The sequence below is a fragment of the Aristolochia californica genome, unplaced genomic scaffold, assembly GCF_029961685.1.
Source record: "Aristolochia californica isolate CCGP_79_NKW_82.1479 unplaced genomic scaffold, dmAriCali1.0.hap1 SCAF_3, whole genome shotgun sequence".
Lineage (NCBI taxonomy): Eukaryota > Viridiplantae > Streptophyta > Magnoliopsida > Piperales > Aristolochiaceae > Aristolochia > Aristolochia californica.
Genome location: NW_027181992.1, coordinates 2889340 through 2907217, shown reverse-complemented (window position 1 = coordinate 2907217; position 17878 = coordinate 2889340). Strand labels below are relative to the sequence as shown.

Here is a 17878-nt window from a genome sequence, read left to right as displayed (position 1 = left end):
ACGAGAGGTAAAAAGGGGGAGACCAAGGTATGTGGTCGAAAGGGAGGATAAAGAACATCCCAATAGATCAACCTTGGATTGAAGGTTCTCCAGGTAGATGTTAAACCCCAACAATGTGGTTTTCTGCTAGTTGACTTTCTAACCCGAAGCAATTTCAAGTAATCCCAGATCTTCATAATATAATCCAGGGATCCAACCCCAAATATAAGAGTATCATTCGCATATTGAAGAAGCAGAACGTCAAACTCGTCAATGCTGCTAATCGGCTCCAACCAACCAACCTCATTTGCCTTGTAGATCATAGATGAGAGGAGCACAGCCACGATATTGAATAAGAGAGGGGATAGCAGATATCCTTCTCTTATTCCTCGGGTCCCCTTAAAGAAGCCTCAAACAGTCCCATTAATATGGAGGGAGAAGGAGGCCAAAGAGATGCAACTCCCAATCCATAATTGTCATCGGTCACCAAACCCCATCCGATAAAATAGATCATCCAGGAGATCCCAATTAACCAAGTCAAAAGTCTTCTCAAGATCCAACTTCAAAGCAAAACGAGGGGTGCTAGAACAGGAGTAGTGACTAAATAACTCATGCGCCGCCATGGAGGAGTCCAGAATATTTCTTCCCCTAAGGAAGGCACCTTGACCATGATAGATGACCAAGGGAAGGAAGGTCTTCAAACAACGAGCCACCTGACTTTCCCTTGATAGAAGTATTTAAACAGTATTTTCCTGCAAAAGTGACTTTCCTAAAAAAGTAAGTTAATGTCTTTTAATCTTCTTTTGTCCTCTTCTTCTTTCATAAACATTCATTGGTCTAGAATGACTTAGTTTGTCCTCATAGTTTGAAGCAACCTTTTCAACATTAGAGCTATGTAGTAGGTCAGAACCCAATGAGAATGAAAAGAATAGGTTTTTTCGAAAAGGATGATTTTATTAAAAGAGCTAAAAGAGAGATACAAAATCAAGGGAGCAAACCCCTAACAACAAGGGATTGAAGGGTAGCTCCCTGCTCAGCAAGAACATCAGCAACTGAATTTTGGAACTCAGGATGTGGGACCAAATAAAATCATAGTGAGAAACAATTTTTATAATTTCAAAATAGACATCCCAATGGCACCAAGGAGGTGCAGAAGCATGAGCACACCAACCAATCACCACCTTGGAATCCCCTTCAATGTGAAGAGGGCCCTTGTAGTGGTTACAAAATAAGTGAAGCCGCTGAGAAGACCATGAAGCTCGGAAGTCGTCGAATCCAAAATACCCCAATGGGCCAGCAAAAGAGATGAGCTAGATGCCAGAAGAATTCCTAAAAACTCCACCAAAACCGGCTTGCCTGGGATTACCAAGCTAAGGCCATCAAAATTTAGTATGAGGTACCCGAATCAAGGCGGGGACCACTCCTTGACTATGGGAGGCCTCGAGTAAGTATGCAAACGAGCCAGGCAGTGCCAATTTTAACTAATATAGGTTCCTAAATAAAGAGAGAAGACCTTCTTGGTACTCAGACAAGAGGAAATATGCTCTGAAATGCAGTTAGCAACTCACTCTGGCGAAAATTTGAATCCTCAGAGAGAATGAACGAAATAGGTTATAACTTCAATTTAGTATATCCGTGCTCAATGTTAAGAAGAGTGCAAATTGAAACTTTCAAGCAAAAAATGGAGCACGATAGGGCCAAATAACAATGTATCAATCGATTTTCATGTAGTTGTATCACGAATTTTCAGCAAACAACTGAATGACCAGATAAAACAGTCATGGAAGATGAAGAAGGGCGCTAGCAACATGAGTTATTTAACCAGAATACTATAAAATGTTATATTTTTTCAAGGTCCCTATTTCAATAAGAAATAACAAGAAAACCACTTACCCTTGCAAATGCATGTTTGATGGAGGAAGAAACATATGACTCAATCTGCTCATGATCTGAGACAACTTTAATCTGCGTAACCTGAAAATAAGACACATTTTCGACATTTCAGAAATCTTTCGTTGGACTCATAGTTGGAAATGCTAGACAGCAAATAGGAGGGGCGACACAAAAAAGACTATCAATCAAAAAGAATGATTAGCATACACATAAGTATCTAGAACCTCTTCAACACAACTACATGTTTGCTCTGGTGCAGCCAAGCCTTTTAATACTTTTGTTGTAGAGCAATGAGAATAAGAATTCATTAAAAGGGCTAAAAATAAGCATAAAGCAATCAAGCCTTTGAGTGCTAGATCTTTGAAAATAAGATAAGAAATAAGACACGATGCACCACGCACCAGTCCAGGTTCTTCCTGTATAATCCTTCGAGTATGCAATCCAATTGTCAAAATTCCTTCCATTGTAGTCAATCTCTGCAAAGCACACAAAAACTCCAGCAAAGTCATGCCACTTTCTCCAATACCTAGGTTGTTTGTCAAGCAATGCAGACAGCTTCATGATCAACTAAGCTAAAAGTGTAATTGTTGGATTTTCTATTAGAAAGGAATCTTCATTAATGTCAAGCTTCTCCAGAACAAAGAGATTCCTAAGATCATCATCATTAGAAATACATTGGCCTGACTACATTAGATTCAACTATATGAATCTGGGCAATCAATTCAACCATTTCATGACCACAAAGCACGAACAAATTCAGGACAAGAACACCTTTTAGCAAACTGATCTGCCTGTTGCCAGTTCAAACTTAAGCAAGTCCTGCTATATTGCCATAAGATTATATAAATTGTGTGTTTGTGGAATTTTAATTCAACAACAAACAACAGGATCCCTTAACACCTCAAGAAGCAGCCAGAAACAACATGTGATTCCTTTTCTACTTAATTGTTTTCACCTGCAACTCAACCAATCATACTATCATTCACAAAATTGTTGCAAAACTATGACGGTTAAGCAAATCTGTGATGCATGATAACCACATAAGCCACACCTCAGCAAAGTGTAGATGATAGTCTCTCAACTGTCTATCTGCCCATTTCAGAATTGGTAACAAGAAAGACTCCATAAATGTAAAATCCTGAGAGCCCTCTTCACCTTCAACTGAACAGCGGAGACTCTTCAAGTGTGATCTTTCTTGTGCACCAAGCTGCTCCTTCAATGGTATTTTCCTCAACTGCTCAGTGGCACATCGGAGGAGCCCCTGTTCACCTGTGATGACAATCTGCATGCTAGCCCAAACTTTAATCAGAAGGTCATATAGTGACATGTTTCTTGACATTTCTAAGGGCAACGAAGATGCATCCAAGCAATTATATGAAGAAAGCATGTAAAAGACAATCCATCTTCACCTCCAAGAGGCAGGATCTTATATATATATATATATATATATATATATATATATATATGTATATATATAACTGCTAGTGGAATTCAAAGAGAACTGAATGAAAAAATAAGAGCATTAATTTATGGTACCTGCCGAAATAGAACCCATGCATAGCATGTTAAATGGATAGTCTCTGTGATTCCTAAAATGCGCCATGTAGACTTGAGAAACTCTAAAATTTCTTCCACTTCCTAGTGAAGGAAAGACACCGAAAGCAAAAATACACCATTTATTTAGTATATACTGTTATAACAAATTTTGGTTATGAGCATGCATGTAAGGTGTAAAAATCAAGCAAAAACCAAAAACCAACCTCAGTCAGCTTTCCCTCGTCCAAAACATCAAATACACTAGACAACAATTTCTCATACAATTTCACATTAAGAAAATATCCATCAGCCCAATGGCATACTAATCCAGTAAGGTCACCTCTAGCTGGCCTCTCAGCCAGTGCAGTCGCAATCTCTCTAAGGGATCGGAGGCAATCTGTCCGTTGGATTTCACCAGTAGAATGTGGAAGAGCCTGTAGAAATAAGAGGAGCAAGGAACTTAACATACAAAAATCATATAATGGAAAAGAAGTCAAAAATTCAAACAAATATAAGCACAAACTAAATGGTCATCACATGAGTGAAGAAAGATATATCATCTATAAATTCTCAACAAAATCCTATCTAAAATGGATTTTGGCAGCAACCGGCCCCTATGGAGGAGTTATCCATGATGCTAATGGTAATCTCCTCTTCTCTTTCGCGGGCCCTTTTGGTATCTCCGACTCCACAACAGCAGAACTTTCGGGATTGCTTAAAAGAATTCATTTTTTTCTAGCCAGCTCACAGGCCCACTCTGCAACGAAGGCGACTCAAAGGTCGTCATTAACTGATGTGCAAACTCCATCAGACCTCCATGGCGTCACTGGGACATGTACTAAAAAATTTATAATTTAATTTCCCTTTTGAATTGTACTTGGAAGCACATTCCTCGTTCTGTCAATCATTTGGCAAACATTCAGGCTAAGGCGGGCATTTCGCTCCAACACCTTGTTGTGGAGGAAGGCCCTCTCTCCTAGGTTTGATTTGTACTTCTTTATTTTTTTTAATAGTCTATACACACATTTTCAAAAAAAAAAAAACTCCATTGCGTCATCTACGATCTCTATCCTTATTGTTAAGTTGGGTCCAAGGCTCATCCCAAAATGACTAGCCAACTTAGGAAACCTCTTTACCAACTAATAAACTCAAGATCTTTGTACTCACTAATCTATGTGGGACTATTCCTTAACACTCCCCCTCACGTGTAGACCATCTTTTGTGGCTCTACAAGTGGATAATTTAGGAGTAGGCAGTTTAGGTGTAGGCCCTCTTTTGTGGCTCTACAAGTGGATAGTTTTAGGTGTAGGCCCTCTTTTGTGGCTCTACAAGTAGATAGTTTAGTGTAGGCCCACATATGAGAACCCGCTCTGATACCATGTTAAGTTGGATCCAAGGCCCATCCCAAAATGACTAGCCAACTTAGGAAACCTTTTTACCAACTAATTAAACTCAAGATCTTTGCACTCACAAATCTGTGTGGGACTATTCCTTAACACTTATCAATGGTACGACTCAAGGATACTTTGGTGAGTTGAGTGGCCTCAGGCAAAGGGACCCCATCTCCCCCTTCTTGTTCAACCTGGTTGCAGAAGCCCTCAACTGAATGTTCTTTCTAACTCGTCAGAGAGGATGGATCTCAAGCTGTTCTTTCTAACTCGTCAGAGAGGATGGATCTCAAGCTCTGAAGACAACTCCCCTCTTGACACCCCCAAGATCCCGTAAGCAAATGACACCATCATCTTCTATGAAAGTTTAGCTGATAAAAATCTCAATATCATGAAAGCTTAGTAGTGTATGACATTCTCTCTAGCCAAAAAATCAATTGGCATAAGTCCACCCTTTTCATGATCAACTTGTCGAGCAGTGTTGCCCAATCCTCGACAAGGCTTCTCAATTGCAAGGTGGAAAATCTGCTTTCCTCCCACATTAGGTTCTGTTGTTCACCAGTTACTGCCAACGACTAAGAACCAATTGTTGGAAACTTAGAAAGACAACTTTTAGAGGTTGGAAAAGAAATTCCTTACTCAAGTGGGGAGACTTAACCTAACTAAATCAACTTCAGCAAGCATCCCAAATTACCTCCTTTCCCTCCTCTCCTATCCTATGGCAGTGACCCCATGAGCATAATTTTGTAAGGAGATGAACCACGGTTACCTTCAGATACAGCCTAGTAAACTAGGATGAGGTTTGTAAATAAAAGAGGATTAGGAGCCTAAGAATCCAGAAGATGAGCAGCTAAATGAGTCCCTTCTCATAAAGTGGATTTGGTGCTTTAGGTCGGATGGTGTCAGCACCTGGAGGTCAATTATTTGCACAAAATACAACATCCACAATTGGCCCCTTCCCTTTGTGGGTGGCACCGGGCCTTCATCATCCATTAGGAAAGCCATCAACACGCTAACAGAGAAAATTTCTAGGCACACGAGGAGTGTAGGATCGGAGACAAATATCAAATGCTGGAAAGACCTCTGGTTGGAAAGCCAGACCCTCTCTACCAAATTCCCTTTGGTGACTGGTCCATGACAAGCAGCTCACGATCAGCCAGGTCTTCTACCCTATCGAGGGCGGGAATCGGATTCTCGACTTAAAGACCCATTGTTTGACCACGAAATCTTGCAGTTGGAATCACTTCTGGGAAGACTCAATGGTTTATACATCAAGGCATCTGTGGATGATCACATTATCTGGACCAGTACCTCAATTGGACTCTTCTCTGTTGCCTCTGGCTCCTACCTCCTACCGCATCTCAAATACTGCAATTGCCTAGAGGCTTGGCCAAGCACAAGTGATATTTTTCACCAAGTGCCTTATGAAGAGAAGGCTTCTCAAATGTGATCAGTTGCAGCATAGAGGTGTCTCTATACCCAACTGAACTTGCAAATTTTGTAACTCTAAGCTTGAGAGAATCAAACACTTATTTTTGTAGTGTCCTTTGCATGCGATGTTTAGGTCGCTTTCTTCCAGGGATTCAATTTGTCCCTCTTGCCTCCAGAAGAGTATCTCGGATTTCTTTCTAGCACCTTCTAATTGCCTTTACAGGGGATGGGGAAACACCTATGTTGCCTCACCTTAGCCATGGTGCCTTAATTCCTGTGGCTCAAGCACAACAAGTGCATATTTGCAAATAAAACATGGTCATCAAGAAATTGGCCCATGCAATTTTCCAATGGTCCAAGCATGATTTCTAGGAGCTGCCAGTGTCCTACATCAGAGGAAATTATGATCAATAGTTTCCCTCTCTTCCTTTTCCCCAAGTCTGTCGCTCGTTGGTCCCCTTCCCATGGGCTATCTAAAACTAAACTCCACCAGCAGTTCTTTGGAAAACCCAGGCCATCTGGTTAGGGCAGAGTGATAAGGAACCATGACGGTACTACCCAACTCTTGACATTGCTAATGCATGCGTGTGCTGCTAAATGGGATAAAAATGCAATTGCTAAGGCCACAAGCAGGAACACATAATGATGGAACAATAGAAAATAAGCTTAGTCTAACAAGAACCTAGCATTTTCCGAAATGAGATCTGATCACTCGCAAATGTCCTTCCATACCCTTGAGTAACAAAAATAACATGGAGGTCTTATTCTCCCTTTTCTTTGCAACCATAAATTGCCACTATCACATTTTATATAATGCAAGAATCTGATGAAATCTCTAAAACCATTTTTCCAAAAATTATTTTGATGATGTCAGCCTGTAAGAAAATTCTGCACTGAATGAAGTGATAGACCACCATAAACATTATTTCTACAGGTAGAATTAAGATGATGGAAAAAAACAGAGATAACCAGGCATAACTATCACCCCAAAACTTGAATATAGAACTTCAAATGATTCAACAGAAGCAAAATATCAGGGGCATGCAATCCCTCAACATATAATGTATTTTCCTTTTGAAATGAAGAGGATTTTTTTTCGTTGACATGTTGATGATTCATTAATAGCAGGATTTTTTTAACAAAAATACACAAGTCTAAAAATCCAGAAAAGGCTAGGCCCGCCAAGAGACGTAAAGAAAGTAACCACCATCATGTTCAAAAAAACACCACAAAAAACCTATCCAATTAGACTCATAGAGAGACACCGGAGAAGAGCTAAGCCTGAAACCAGATAATAAGATACACCAGATGCAGGCAGGGGCATAATCCACAACAAAAAAAAAAAAAAATTGTTGACCATGTTACCATTCTTTTGGCAACTCCTACACAATCAAGCTGCAGATACATTTGATTTTTTTTCCTCTCCAATAGTTATTCAGGTTTGGTATTGGTTAGGCTTCTAGGCGCTGCCCTCTGCCATAGTGGCTTCATCCCCACTGAGATTCTTCAACATAAGTTCTCAGCATGAGATCTCTTCAGCAGATACACCTCATCAAGGTAACCAGTTGACTGATTCTATTGGAACAAGCAGGGCCCTCCAACAACATCTTGTTGTTGCAGATCCAATCCCAAATTCTCCTACTTGGAACTGTTTTTTTTTTATGAAATACTTGGAACTGTTTGTGCCACCATAGGAAAACAAAATGACAGGAAAATCATGTTCCATTTACTCTTTCAAAAAAAAGCAACTAATGTTCGACAGGGATTGAGATGCCATAAAGAGTAAATGACATAATAAAGCAGTTTACAAAGAGAAAGAGACATACCTCAGATTCCTCAATCTTTCTCAAAAGAACTCTTAATTCATTTGCTTTTTGCCTCAATTCACCAAATCTCACAATAGGATAATTTAAAAGCCCTTCCTCCAACACATTTAACTAAAGCAAAGAAAATTGAACTTAATGACAGAAGCCCAAGATGCTGAGAATCATAAATACAGTAAAATGATAACTTACCTGCCTTTTTTGCCATCGTATATATGCTTTCCTATCAGAAAACTCAGTTCGTGACACACAGGATAACATTTCTAGAGGAACCAAAAGGGTGTCCATTCTCTTCCCCTCTTTACCTACAAGAGCATGAAGCAATGCCTGCCTTGTTCTGACATCCATTGCCTCCGAAATCTGCAAAAGATTATTTCAGAACAAAGACTTTAAAAATAATACTTTTTGTTATACATGAAAAAACAATGAAATACAACAAAGCATGCATTTCCTGAAAAAAGATGGAGCCGATGATCATTTTTCAAGAACTGTTTACTAGTAAATAATGAAGGTTTAAACCTTTGGAGACAACCAGGTTATTGCTCCTAAAAGTAAAATTTTATAAAAATAGACACTTTTTAACCCACTTATTCCATTTACATCAGTTCTAGGGAGCTTGGGTGGCTTTGAAAAACTCCCCAGTGCATAACCAAACAAAAGAAACATTAGAATTGAAACAAATCTCAACAAGGAATTTAAGCCATAGTTCCCCTGATCAGAATTTTCAGACTAGGATCAAATACCCAAATATGTATCATAAATAACCAGGTAAAGGTGCAAGAATAAAGACTGTAAGCCCGAACATTTGCAGGAAGAAAGAATTTCCAGGGAAGGGGAAATCCAAGGATGTAAATTACCGGGAATATCATTCAAAAAAACAAAAAACTCCACAAAATGTACCTATCTATATTTTTTTAAATGATGAGAATTTAATTAAAGAAAAGCAACATATATGAAAGCGGAAAAACCACTTTTACCATAAATTTTCCTACAAAAAATAAAAGGGTAAAGCTGATGAACATCGAAAGGAAAGTGTCAGCAACTAAAAGGGAAAAGAGCCACAACTAAAAGATCAGGAAGATCTACTCCCTGATGAAGTACCTATATAACTATTATTAGTTATTAAATAGGGAGAAATTGCTCATCTAAGTGCCATAATGAATTCATTTGGCATTCTCAGTGTAAATTAGCCTTTACTGATGAGGAATAAGAAAAAAAAAAAAAAACTTCCACAGTGATCTGTGAACGTCCCAAGAAAAAATATCTTTCTAAGATAAATTTCCTTTTATTTAAATGTATAAATTTCCACTTATGTCATGTGATGTTGTTTGAGGCCTTATTACCTGTTCATTAAAGTCACCTAGGATGGCCACAAAATTCAGTTTATCCGATATGAATCGATTCCATATGAGTTCATGAGCAATGTTAACCGTGTCGCTAATGACAAGGATCAGAAGTTTAGATCAAAATTTAAAAGTGTTTGAACCAAGCACCCATAAGATACAAACAAGGAAATGAAGGAGAAAATGAAAAGGGTTAATAAAACAAAATAAAGGACTACAATCAAACAACGAATGATACTTTTTCTAATAACATTGTGAATGATATTGCTTCTAATAACATTAGGATGATACTTTTCTCCTTACACTTAATCAAAAATATTTTAGGTTGTCCAAATAAATGACTGCACTTTAAAGCATAAAAAATTCTTACAAGAAAACTACCAAAAAGAAACTTCTGAACAAAGAATAAACTTACACATCCTTGTTTTACTTCATTATTTGACTAAACAAAAAATATGTCTCATGATTTGTGAAATGGAAGCAGAAAAATTTGGAAGGTGATTGCCAATCTCAGTTGACAGAGATTAAATAAACCTCATCAGCTCATTACAGTTGAATAGCATTACATTAGTTTTCCTTGGTAATAACAAGAACCACTTGAAAAGAGACATCCACCTCTTAGTATCTTAAGAAATGCTTCAGAAATTCCGGTATGTATCTCTAATAAAGACAGAATGGTGAACCGAAAAGTTCAAGAGAAATATTAATATACCTCCAGTTGGACACGCATTGTCTCTAGCAAACCAGTCAAGCCTGTTGTGCGCTGAGAGGGCGGCACAACATTGTCACTCTTGCTTCGAGCAAGCTTCCTCATCAACCTGGATTTCTTATCTTTTTTCTTTTCTTTAACTGGTACTATGAGGCCCCTGTATGTCGAAAAAATGAACTATTATGATGTGAAAGCATCATATAGCACAACCAGAAAGATGATCATATAGGTCCAGTTAGTCCACGAAGAAAGTTGGGAGGGAATATGAATTCTCAAGAGAGCATCATATAGGTCCAGTTAGTCCACAAAAAAAAGTTGGAAGGAAATATGAATTTTCAAGAGAAAGTTTAGTGGAATTCACATTGGCTGGAAAAAATTGAATTACCCTGTCTCCAATCAATGGAGAGAAAAAAAATTCAATTAAGGGTAGAATTTTTTTTTTCCTAGAGAATGTTTAATGAGATGATGTAGAATGATTTCATTGTGCATCTCAACCATAGATTTAAAATCTCTAATCATCTCTCCATTTCTTGCTTCAGTGATATATGCATGGTGGCTTTCTTCTTGTTTTTTTTTAATTGTTGAACCCCATATACCCAAACGAGACTTGAGCTCAAGGCCTCACACTAGAAGGCCCCACATTGAACCAAAGGTCCGCTCCACAAAGGAGGAAAATTAATGTAGCCATTTATTTTTCTTTTTTTTTTTACTTTTAGTTCTTTATTATTGTGCATCCCTCTTTGGTCCCCTCTTGTAGGCTTTCTTTCTAATTAACTCTTTATTGCCTTCATTAAAAAAAACTACAGATTTAAAAGAGAAACCTAAGTGGCCCCACCTTTTCTGTTATATTTTCCATTACACACATTAACACAAAAAGCACATTGTCTACAAAAAGTGAATCACCATAGAATAAAATTTCACCATCTCTTTCCCTTGGTGATCTACTTTTCCCAGTGTACTAACCCCCACACTTACCCAACAACCCCAGCAGAAGCTAAGAGGATTTCATATGCTGTTTCACGGAGATCATCATCTGAAAGACCTAGAATCAGACAAATACTTAAACATCAGTGGTTGCACTAAACACACTTTACAATAAGAAAACTATTTCCGATGAAATAAAGGGTTGAAACACATGTTGTTTTCCTGGCACTATGGGCTTCGACCAAGGATCAGTTTAAGATCTCATCTTGTTGCTCTTAGTGTTGATGAATATACAACCATTTTCAAGAGATTGCCCCATGATTTATGTTACATACTGATGACACAGAATTGGTGGACGAATCTAAACCTGATAAAAAAGGAAAAACAGGAAAAATGGAAGAAGACCTTAGAACCCAAAGCTTTCAAAGTTATCCTACCTAAAATTAAATTATAAAATCAAGAGAATATGTTTATACGGTTAATTGAGGACCAAATCATACTCAATGGAGTCCCACTCTGTTAGTAGGGCTTGATATATTCTCGAGGAAGAAGAAATTAACAAGGACATAAACTACAGTGCAGAAGTAGATGAGCTGAAGTAGAGATTACTTACTAGGGTCCTATGCAACAAAGGAGTGAGGAAAGTGATGAATGCAAGTTCTATTAGATGCTATTAGAAGATGAAGGTAGCAAATATGAGGATGACAAGGCCATATATGGTCAAACAAAAGAAAATTTTGAAATAAATATAATTGAGAAACTATAAATAGCACCAATGACAAGAATAAGGGAGAGCCAATGAGATCACTTGGGCATGTTCGACAGAGACCTTGTCTGGCACCTATTAGAAGGATTTTGCCAATCCAATTAGATGAATGAATAGAAATAGACAAAGCCCAAAGATAGCATGTATTAAAGTGGGGAGCTAAGACAGAGAGAAGATCAACCGATCAATCAACAAGCAAATGACAGACAGTAAGGAGAAAGTGGATTCATGTCCCTAACCCTGACATAGTTGAGACAAGCTCAGATGATGCTCACTGGTCCACAACACTGAACGATCTTGGTTGCAAATATAATGTCTCAACGAGGAAAGTTATAGTTAGACACCCAGTGCACTGATTACCAGTAGCAAAAGGAGGGAATCCTAATACAAGATCAACAGCCTCATTTGGAAGGGGCCTTGCGGTCCTCGGGCTTTCTACTTCTTCATCATCAAAATCATCGATGTCATCAACAGTAAGTTCCTGAAACTGTCCAGAATGAAGAGATTGTGACTTTGATAAACTTGTGACAATTGGTGTGGAAACGGGAATAGGTGGAGGTGGGCGTGTTGGTGGAGACCCAGATGCCTCTGGATTTGTCACCAGAAAGAATTCTTCAATAAACCCAGCATTAGTCTGAAAAAGACAGGCATACAAGAACTAAGACTGGTAAATAAAGCAGCCACTCAGAATCATTTCAAAAAATAAAAAATAAAGCAGCCACATCGTGCAAATAAATGCTTAAAACACAAAATTAACAAAAGAAAAGGTCAGCGGGTATCCATTTTTATATAATCATAGAAGAGAGACAAAGTTGATTACTGCACATAAATATTCAGAAAACAGTAGACCAGTTAAAGCACTGGGATTGTAGCCTACCGTTAGTGGAAGAGCTAGGCTGTCATGGTAATCCCTAATAGCTTCTGAGAGTTCAAGAATTTCACCTACACCGAGGAACATTCATCCAGCCACCAGTAAAATTTAATTTAGAAAAGAGGAATTACAACTTCGACAAATCTATATGAGAGAAATGTGTTTATACCTTTCTTTGCACAGTTGAGTACATAATCAATACTGACTTGATCTAGGTCAACATCGTCTAATGAAACTGCACCAGGAGGCATTACAACTTTCTTTATCAGGCTACCTGACAATATGAAACTAAGTAGCACACGTCGATCTCGTCGGAAGCGTTGGATAAGTTCAAGTGCAATTTCCCTGCACCAATAAGGAAGACATTACAAACTAAGATTCGTCCAAATAGACACTAGACACAGGAATATGCAAGAAGGATGCTTACTCTTCCATGATTATAGAAGAAAATTTACAGCTCGTCGATCATCACATAGAAAAATTCCCTATTTTGAAGTATTTATGAGCTGCATTGGATCATCAATACGAAAACCATTATTTAAGAATTCCAACTATGTATACACTTCCAGAGCAAAACAACAAAAAAACATACAAATGCAAAAATGCTCACAAATATGGCACTGACAATTAATAATCCAGATTGCAAATGTCTCAGCAGCAAGATGTTGACAAATTGTAAAGAGACGCCACTGAATATTTTCCAAATCAATTACAAGACATGTAAGAGTCCAACACTTCATTCCACGGCCAAATCTAAAAATCTACGTTCATAATCCCACTTAACACACTTCAAACAGCCCGAACAAATGAATTACCAAAAGTAATTCTAGACTTGCACAGAACCTTAAATCACGCCAATCAAATACGAGTAATAACTCGAGAAAAAAAAAACTTCACAAATAAATAACGAATTTCTTAACTAAACTCCTGAATACTTCAGGAAAAAAAAATGAAGAATACAAAACGAAGAGAATGCGAATTTGACGTACTACTGAAGAGTCTAAAACAAGATAAAATTCTGCACAAGGCGCAGAGTACTAAGCTTTGCACTCTAAGCGACGGGTTTTCTCGTCTTGAAGGAAGACAAAAATTGGAGGGAAAAAATACAGGATGAAAGTGTGGAGACTAGTGATCGAGCAGGCAATAGAGATTTGAGACGTACATAAAAGAGAATCCGCTCTCTAGGATAGGTGTCTGTACCGTGAAGGCACGCGTTGGGAGTCCGAATTGGTTTTCGAATTTTCGTACGAGAACCGACCAGGCCGGAATTGGATACTCCGAGTTGGAAAGCTGATAGTGGTGGGCTCGCCTTTGCTGACGATGCAGCCTGAGACGGTAGATATCTAGGGAATAGTCACTTTTAGCAAAATTGGAACCATCAATGAAAACAGAACAGCCGCAAATTTTGGCCTTCGCTTGGGTGATGGTAATTACACTTGGATCGGGCTAAGCGAAGACAAAAAAGTTTTAATTCACTTGAAATGCAAGGAAAATAGAAATGCCTTCTACCTTCGCAATGTTAGATATTCGAATTAATATGTATGCAACTTATGTGACATATATGGGTATAACTTTGCTGACAAATGTGTATGTACCATAGTGACTCTTTTGTATATAATAAAAAGTATTTATGTATTTTCACCCTGAATTGGTTAGCCTGGTGAATTGACTGACATAGGCACAACAAGCCCTCTCCTCTCTTGTCATTTGTCAACACCGAAAAGGTTAGCAAAGACTTCTCCCGTACATTGTTATAAATAAAGACAGATAAATGCCTGTCCCCCACATAAATTTTCAGTTGATCAAATTCACATTGAACCCCTTTAGCTTGATGAATCGAGAAAAAAGTATCTCACTTAGGTAAAAATATTAAATTGAAATGAATATAATAAATCATAATATTTAGTCTACCACCAATAACCTTATACAAATAAAATATTCATTCCCATTTTTTTTTATCTTATGTAATAGATCTATCAAAAATATTCTCATCAATATTTCCCTTTTCGGGCTCTTTATTCAATTTTATGCTTAATCTTATGGGTCCAGTTAAATACTTATTGTATTTATCCAGTCGCAATTGAAAATCAAATACCTTTTAGGAGACAATCAAGTTCTACCTCCTCTTGCTTTTAGATTGCATTTTATTTGATGTTTTAATTTGTAATTGTCTATTTTTTTTTTGCATCTGAAATATATACTATATTATTATAAATATATGTGTAACTCAACTACAAAATCTTAGTTAAATACAATTATGTCTAATTTTATTTATTCGTTGAAGATTTATAACTATTTAAGTATTTATTACATATGAAAAACGAATAATATAACTTTTATGTATACAGCTTTACGGTAAAATAATAAGGTCATTTTGGATATTTTATATCTCGTAGTAAATAATATTAGTGGATTTTAGGGAAGGGGGTTAAAATAGTTTTACCATTTAAATAAGTTATTTTCCCATAAGTTTAAATAAGAACATGAGAATGATTTTTAGAATAAATCAAATTGGATTATTAAGAATTGGAAACGTTGACAAAAAATAAATACCCAGATAAATTTGGGAATAGAGAGTTGATTGTAAATTATATATACTAGATGAAATAAATAAACCGGAAAAATGACATCTCATATGAAATTAAAATAATTAAAATTAAAATTAATATTATGAATTATTTTGAAGGCTTATCTATCAAGATACCTCATTCTCCTTGTAAGCCATTCAAGTTAGTGTTGCCTATATTTATCTAGCAACATATTTAAGATTTTGAAGATAGTAATTCAATTCCAAAGACTGGTCATGTGAATGATTTAGTAAATTTATCTAGACTTAGCGTATATAAATAAATAAATAAATAATTAAAATTTCATACTTCTTTTATTCAATTTGGGGAAGGGGGGGGGATGCCCTTCATCAATTGAACTCACGAGTGGAGCGCAGATGACATTTCATCTGGATTATGGGGATAAAGCGGTCCTTCATCTCCATATTTTTAAAATCCTTCATATCGTTGAAGATCATTTTTTATCTTCTTCGAGATGAAGGACGCGTGCGGCTTGGTTCCCCCCCCCCATCTCTCCTTGCACCCCCTTATCTCGCGCGTCCTCATTTTCCTTTTTTCCCCTCTCTCTCCCGCACCCCATCTCTCGTCTCCCTGCACCCCTGACGTCGCTGCTTACTCTCTTCTCCAGGCTCCGTCTCTGCTCCTTCTCGTCTCTGGCCTCCATCTCTCAATCTTCTCTCGGACTTGCCCTCTCTCTCACACCTCTTCTCTCATCTCCGTGCCTCTCTCTCTTCTCTCAAACTCGCCCTCCATTTTTCTCTCTCGCTTCTCTCTCTCTTATCCCTCTCAACCTCTCTTTCTTCTCTCTCTCTTCTCCCTTTCTACCTCCCACTCCCTTCTCTCTATGGCTATTCTCCTTTCCCCTAAAATACCTTCCGATTTTGTTCAATTTTCCCATTCCAATTTCGAAAATGAAGATAAAGATGAACTTGTCCACACTAACACCCTATTTTGAAGATTTCGAACATGAACTTGTTCACACTAACACCCATGTCGAAGATGAAGATCATGTAGATGCATGAGATGAAGATGAAGATCAAATTTCCAGTTTGTTGACTAACCCCCCATTTATTTCAATGAAAACCACTAAATAACAAAAAAATATTTCCTTTAATTTATTCTTTAATGAAATCCATTAACAATATTCATAAGGGGAGCTTCCTAAAATAGCCTTATAAAAACAAGAATATCTAAATATAATCTTGTCTTATTTATTTTGTTCTACGATGTTTTAACTATTTATGTTTTGAATACACGTGAAAAGTGGACAATAGAATTTTATGTTTAAAATTCGTAAAGTAAAATAATAAGGTGATTTTAGGTATTTTATCACACAAAACAAAGAATAATATTGAACTTTGTCAAAGAAGAGGGTAAAAAATAGTTTTATCTTTTTTCAATTATTTTTTAAAATAAAATTTGATCAATAGTTTATTTTTCATAAAAAAATAAGATGCAACCTGTTTTATTAAAAGGATTAAACATCTTTCTTCCGACAAAAAAATTATACCATTAAAATCATCAGTTTTTTTGAATTACCAAAATTATCATTAATGTATTAAACATTCTTCTTCCGGCTTGGGTGATGCATGATTACAAGGTTCTCGAGTGTTAATTTACCTCAGCCAATTTAACTTGAAAAACGGCCGTTTTCATCCATCATTCAGCTTCACTTAACCATTTTTAGGCTCGTTTGCACCATTTTTCAACCAACGAAGGCACATCTTGCACCAAGAAAAGATCGAAAGGCCAGTGACATGCACATTCATTAAGAGGTTGCCACCAACGCGGTGACATCACTTAGAAGTTGAGGGGATCTCAGATTGGCCTAGACATAAGCTTCTGTTGGTCGCGTGACGAATGACGATGGCGCACAAATTCCGTTGGGCTCCACGTTCCACGATTCGGGCCAAGACACTAAATCCAGTAAACGGTATGCCAATTGAGTGGAGACAAGCATTGTCTGCATCGAGTCGAACATTTTCGAGCCTCCGACGAGAAGCGTCTAGCGCCAGCTGTGCGCATAAGATGGCCGGCTTCGCACGTTTGAGACCGTTGGCGGATTCTTGCTCGCGATGTGGTTAGTTCGGACCCATGGGTCTTACGTGAGTTACTGTGGGCTCCGCAGTTGCCCTTTTCGTCGCGAGCGTGGGCTGCTGTAGTGCTTAGGGTCGGTGGCTGAGTAATCGCGAGGGGAGTACCGCAACGAAAGGCGCGCATCGCCGATTCGAACTGAATTAGTTGTCTTTGTCAGAAAGAGAAAAAAGAAAAAAAAAAAGGAAAGTCCCGTAACAATGGGAGACGATAATTCCGTACGCGCCAAATAATTAACCATATTGAAAGTTTTCTATCTTGCCTCGCACTTGTCTCCTTAGTCTCTCCACTGGACCCACCGCTGTTTTCTTCCTGTAAATCCACGATCCCAGTTATTTCAGACTGGAGGCCAAAATCATCCGGTGCTTACCAGTGAGGAAGGTTCGGTTTCAGTCGAAAAAGGTAATCGAGATCCCAGTAACCGCGAAGAGGTGCGAGGCACGATGGCGTATGTTTTTTTTAAAATGAATTTGGAGGCGAATACTTGTATTCCACTATTTCTTCGTAAATTTTAATTTCTCATATGTTTTGTGTTTTTCCTCTCGACTTCCCTC

At 37.7% G+C, this 17878-nt stretch overlaps 1 protein-coding gene across 6 annotated transcripts in view; it reads right to left on the bottom strand.

The window, feature by feature from the left end:
- The window catches only part of LOC137959028 (protein unc-13 homolog), a 31871-nt gene extending 18030 nt beyond the window's left edge, over positions 1 to 13841 (bottom strand). For 2 of the 6 annotated variants that reach the window (XM_068806288.1, XM_068806291.1), the window contains exons 1-15: positions 13653 to 13786; positions 13274 to 13352; positions 13091 to 13169; positions 12833 to 13008; positions 12670 to 12734; positions 12153 to 12426; positions 11078 to 11144; positions 10106 to 10259; positions 8243 to 8410; positions 8054 to 8164; positions 3633 to 3842; positions 3409 to 3510; positions 2924 to 3154; positions 2274 to 2348; positions 1873 to 1953 (exon numbers count right to left, since the gene is read on the bottom strand). In XM_068806288.1, the coding sequence (XP_068662389.1) occupies positions 1873 to 1953; positions 2274 to 2348; positions 2924 to 3154; positions 3409 to 3510; positions 3633 to 3842; positions 8054 to 8164; positions 8243 to 8410; positions 10106 to 10259; positions 11078 to 11144; positions 12153 to 12426; positions 12670 to 12734; positions 12833 to 13008; positions 13091 to 13098 (1722 nt within the window). In that variant the 5' untranslated portion in view covers positions 13099 to 13169; positions 13274 to 13352; positions 13653 to 13786. Of the gene's footprint in view, positions 1 to 1872; positions 1954 to 2273; positions 2349 to 2923; positions 3155 to 3408; positions 3511 to 3632; positions 3843 to 8053; positions 8165 to 8242; positions 8411 to 10105; positions 10260 to 11077; positions 11145 to 12152; positions 12427 to 12669; positions 12735 to 12832; positions 13009 to 13090; positions 13170 to 13273; positions 13353 to 13652; positions 13787 to 13825 lie in introns of those variants that run through there. The other 4 variants (XM_068806290.1, XM_068806289.1, XM_068806292.1 and 1 more) reach the window with 4 other exon arrangements.
- Between the last annotated feature and the right edge of the window lie 4037 nt (positions 13842 to 17878).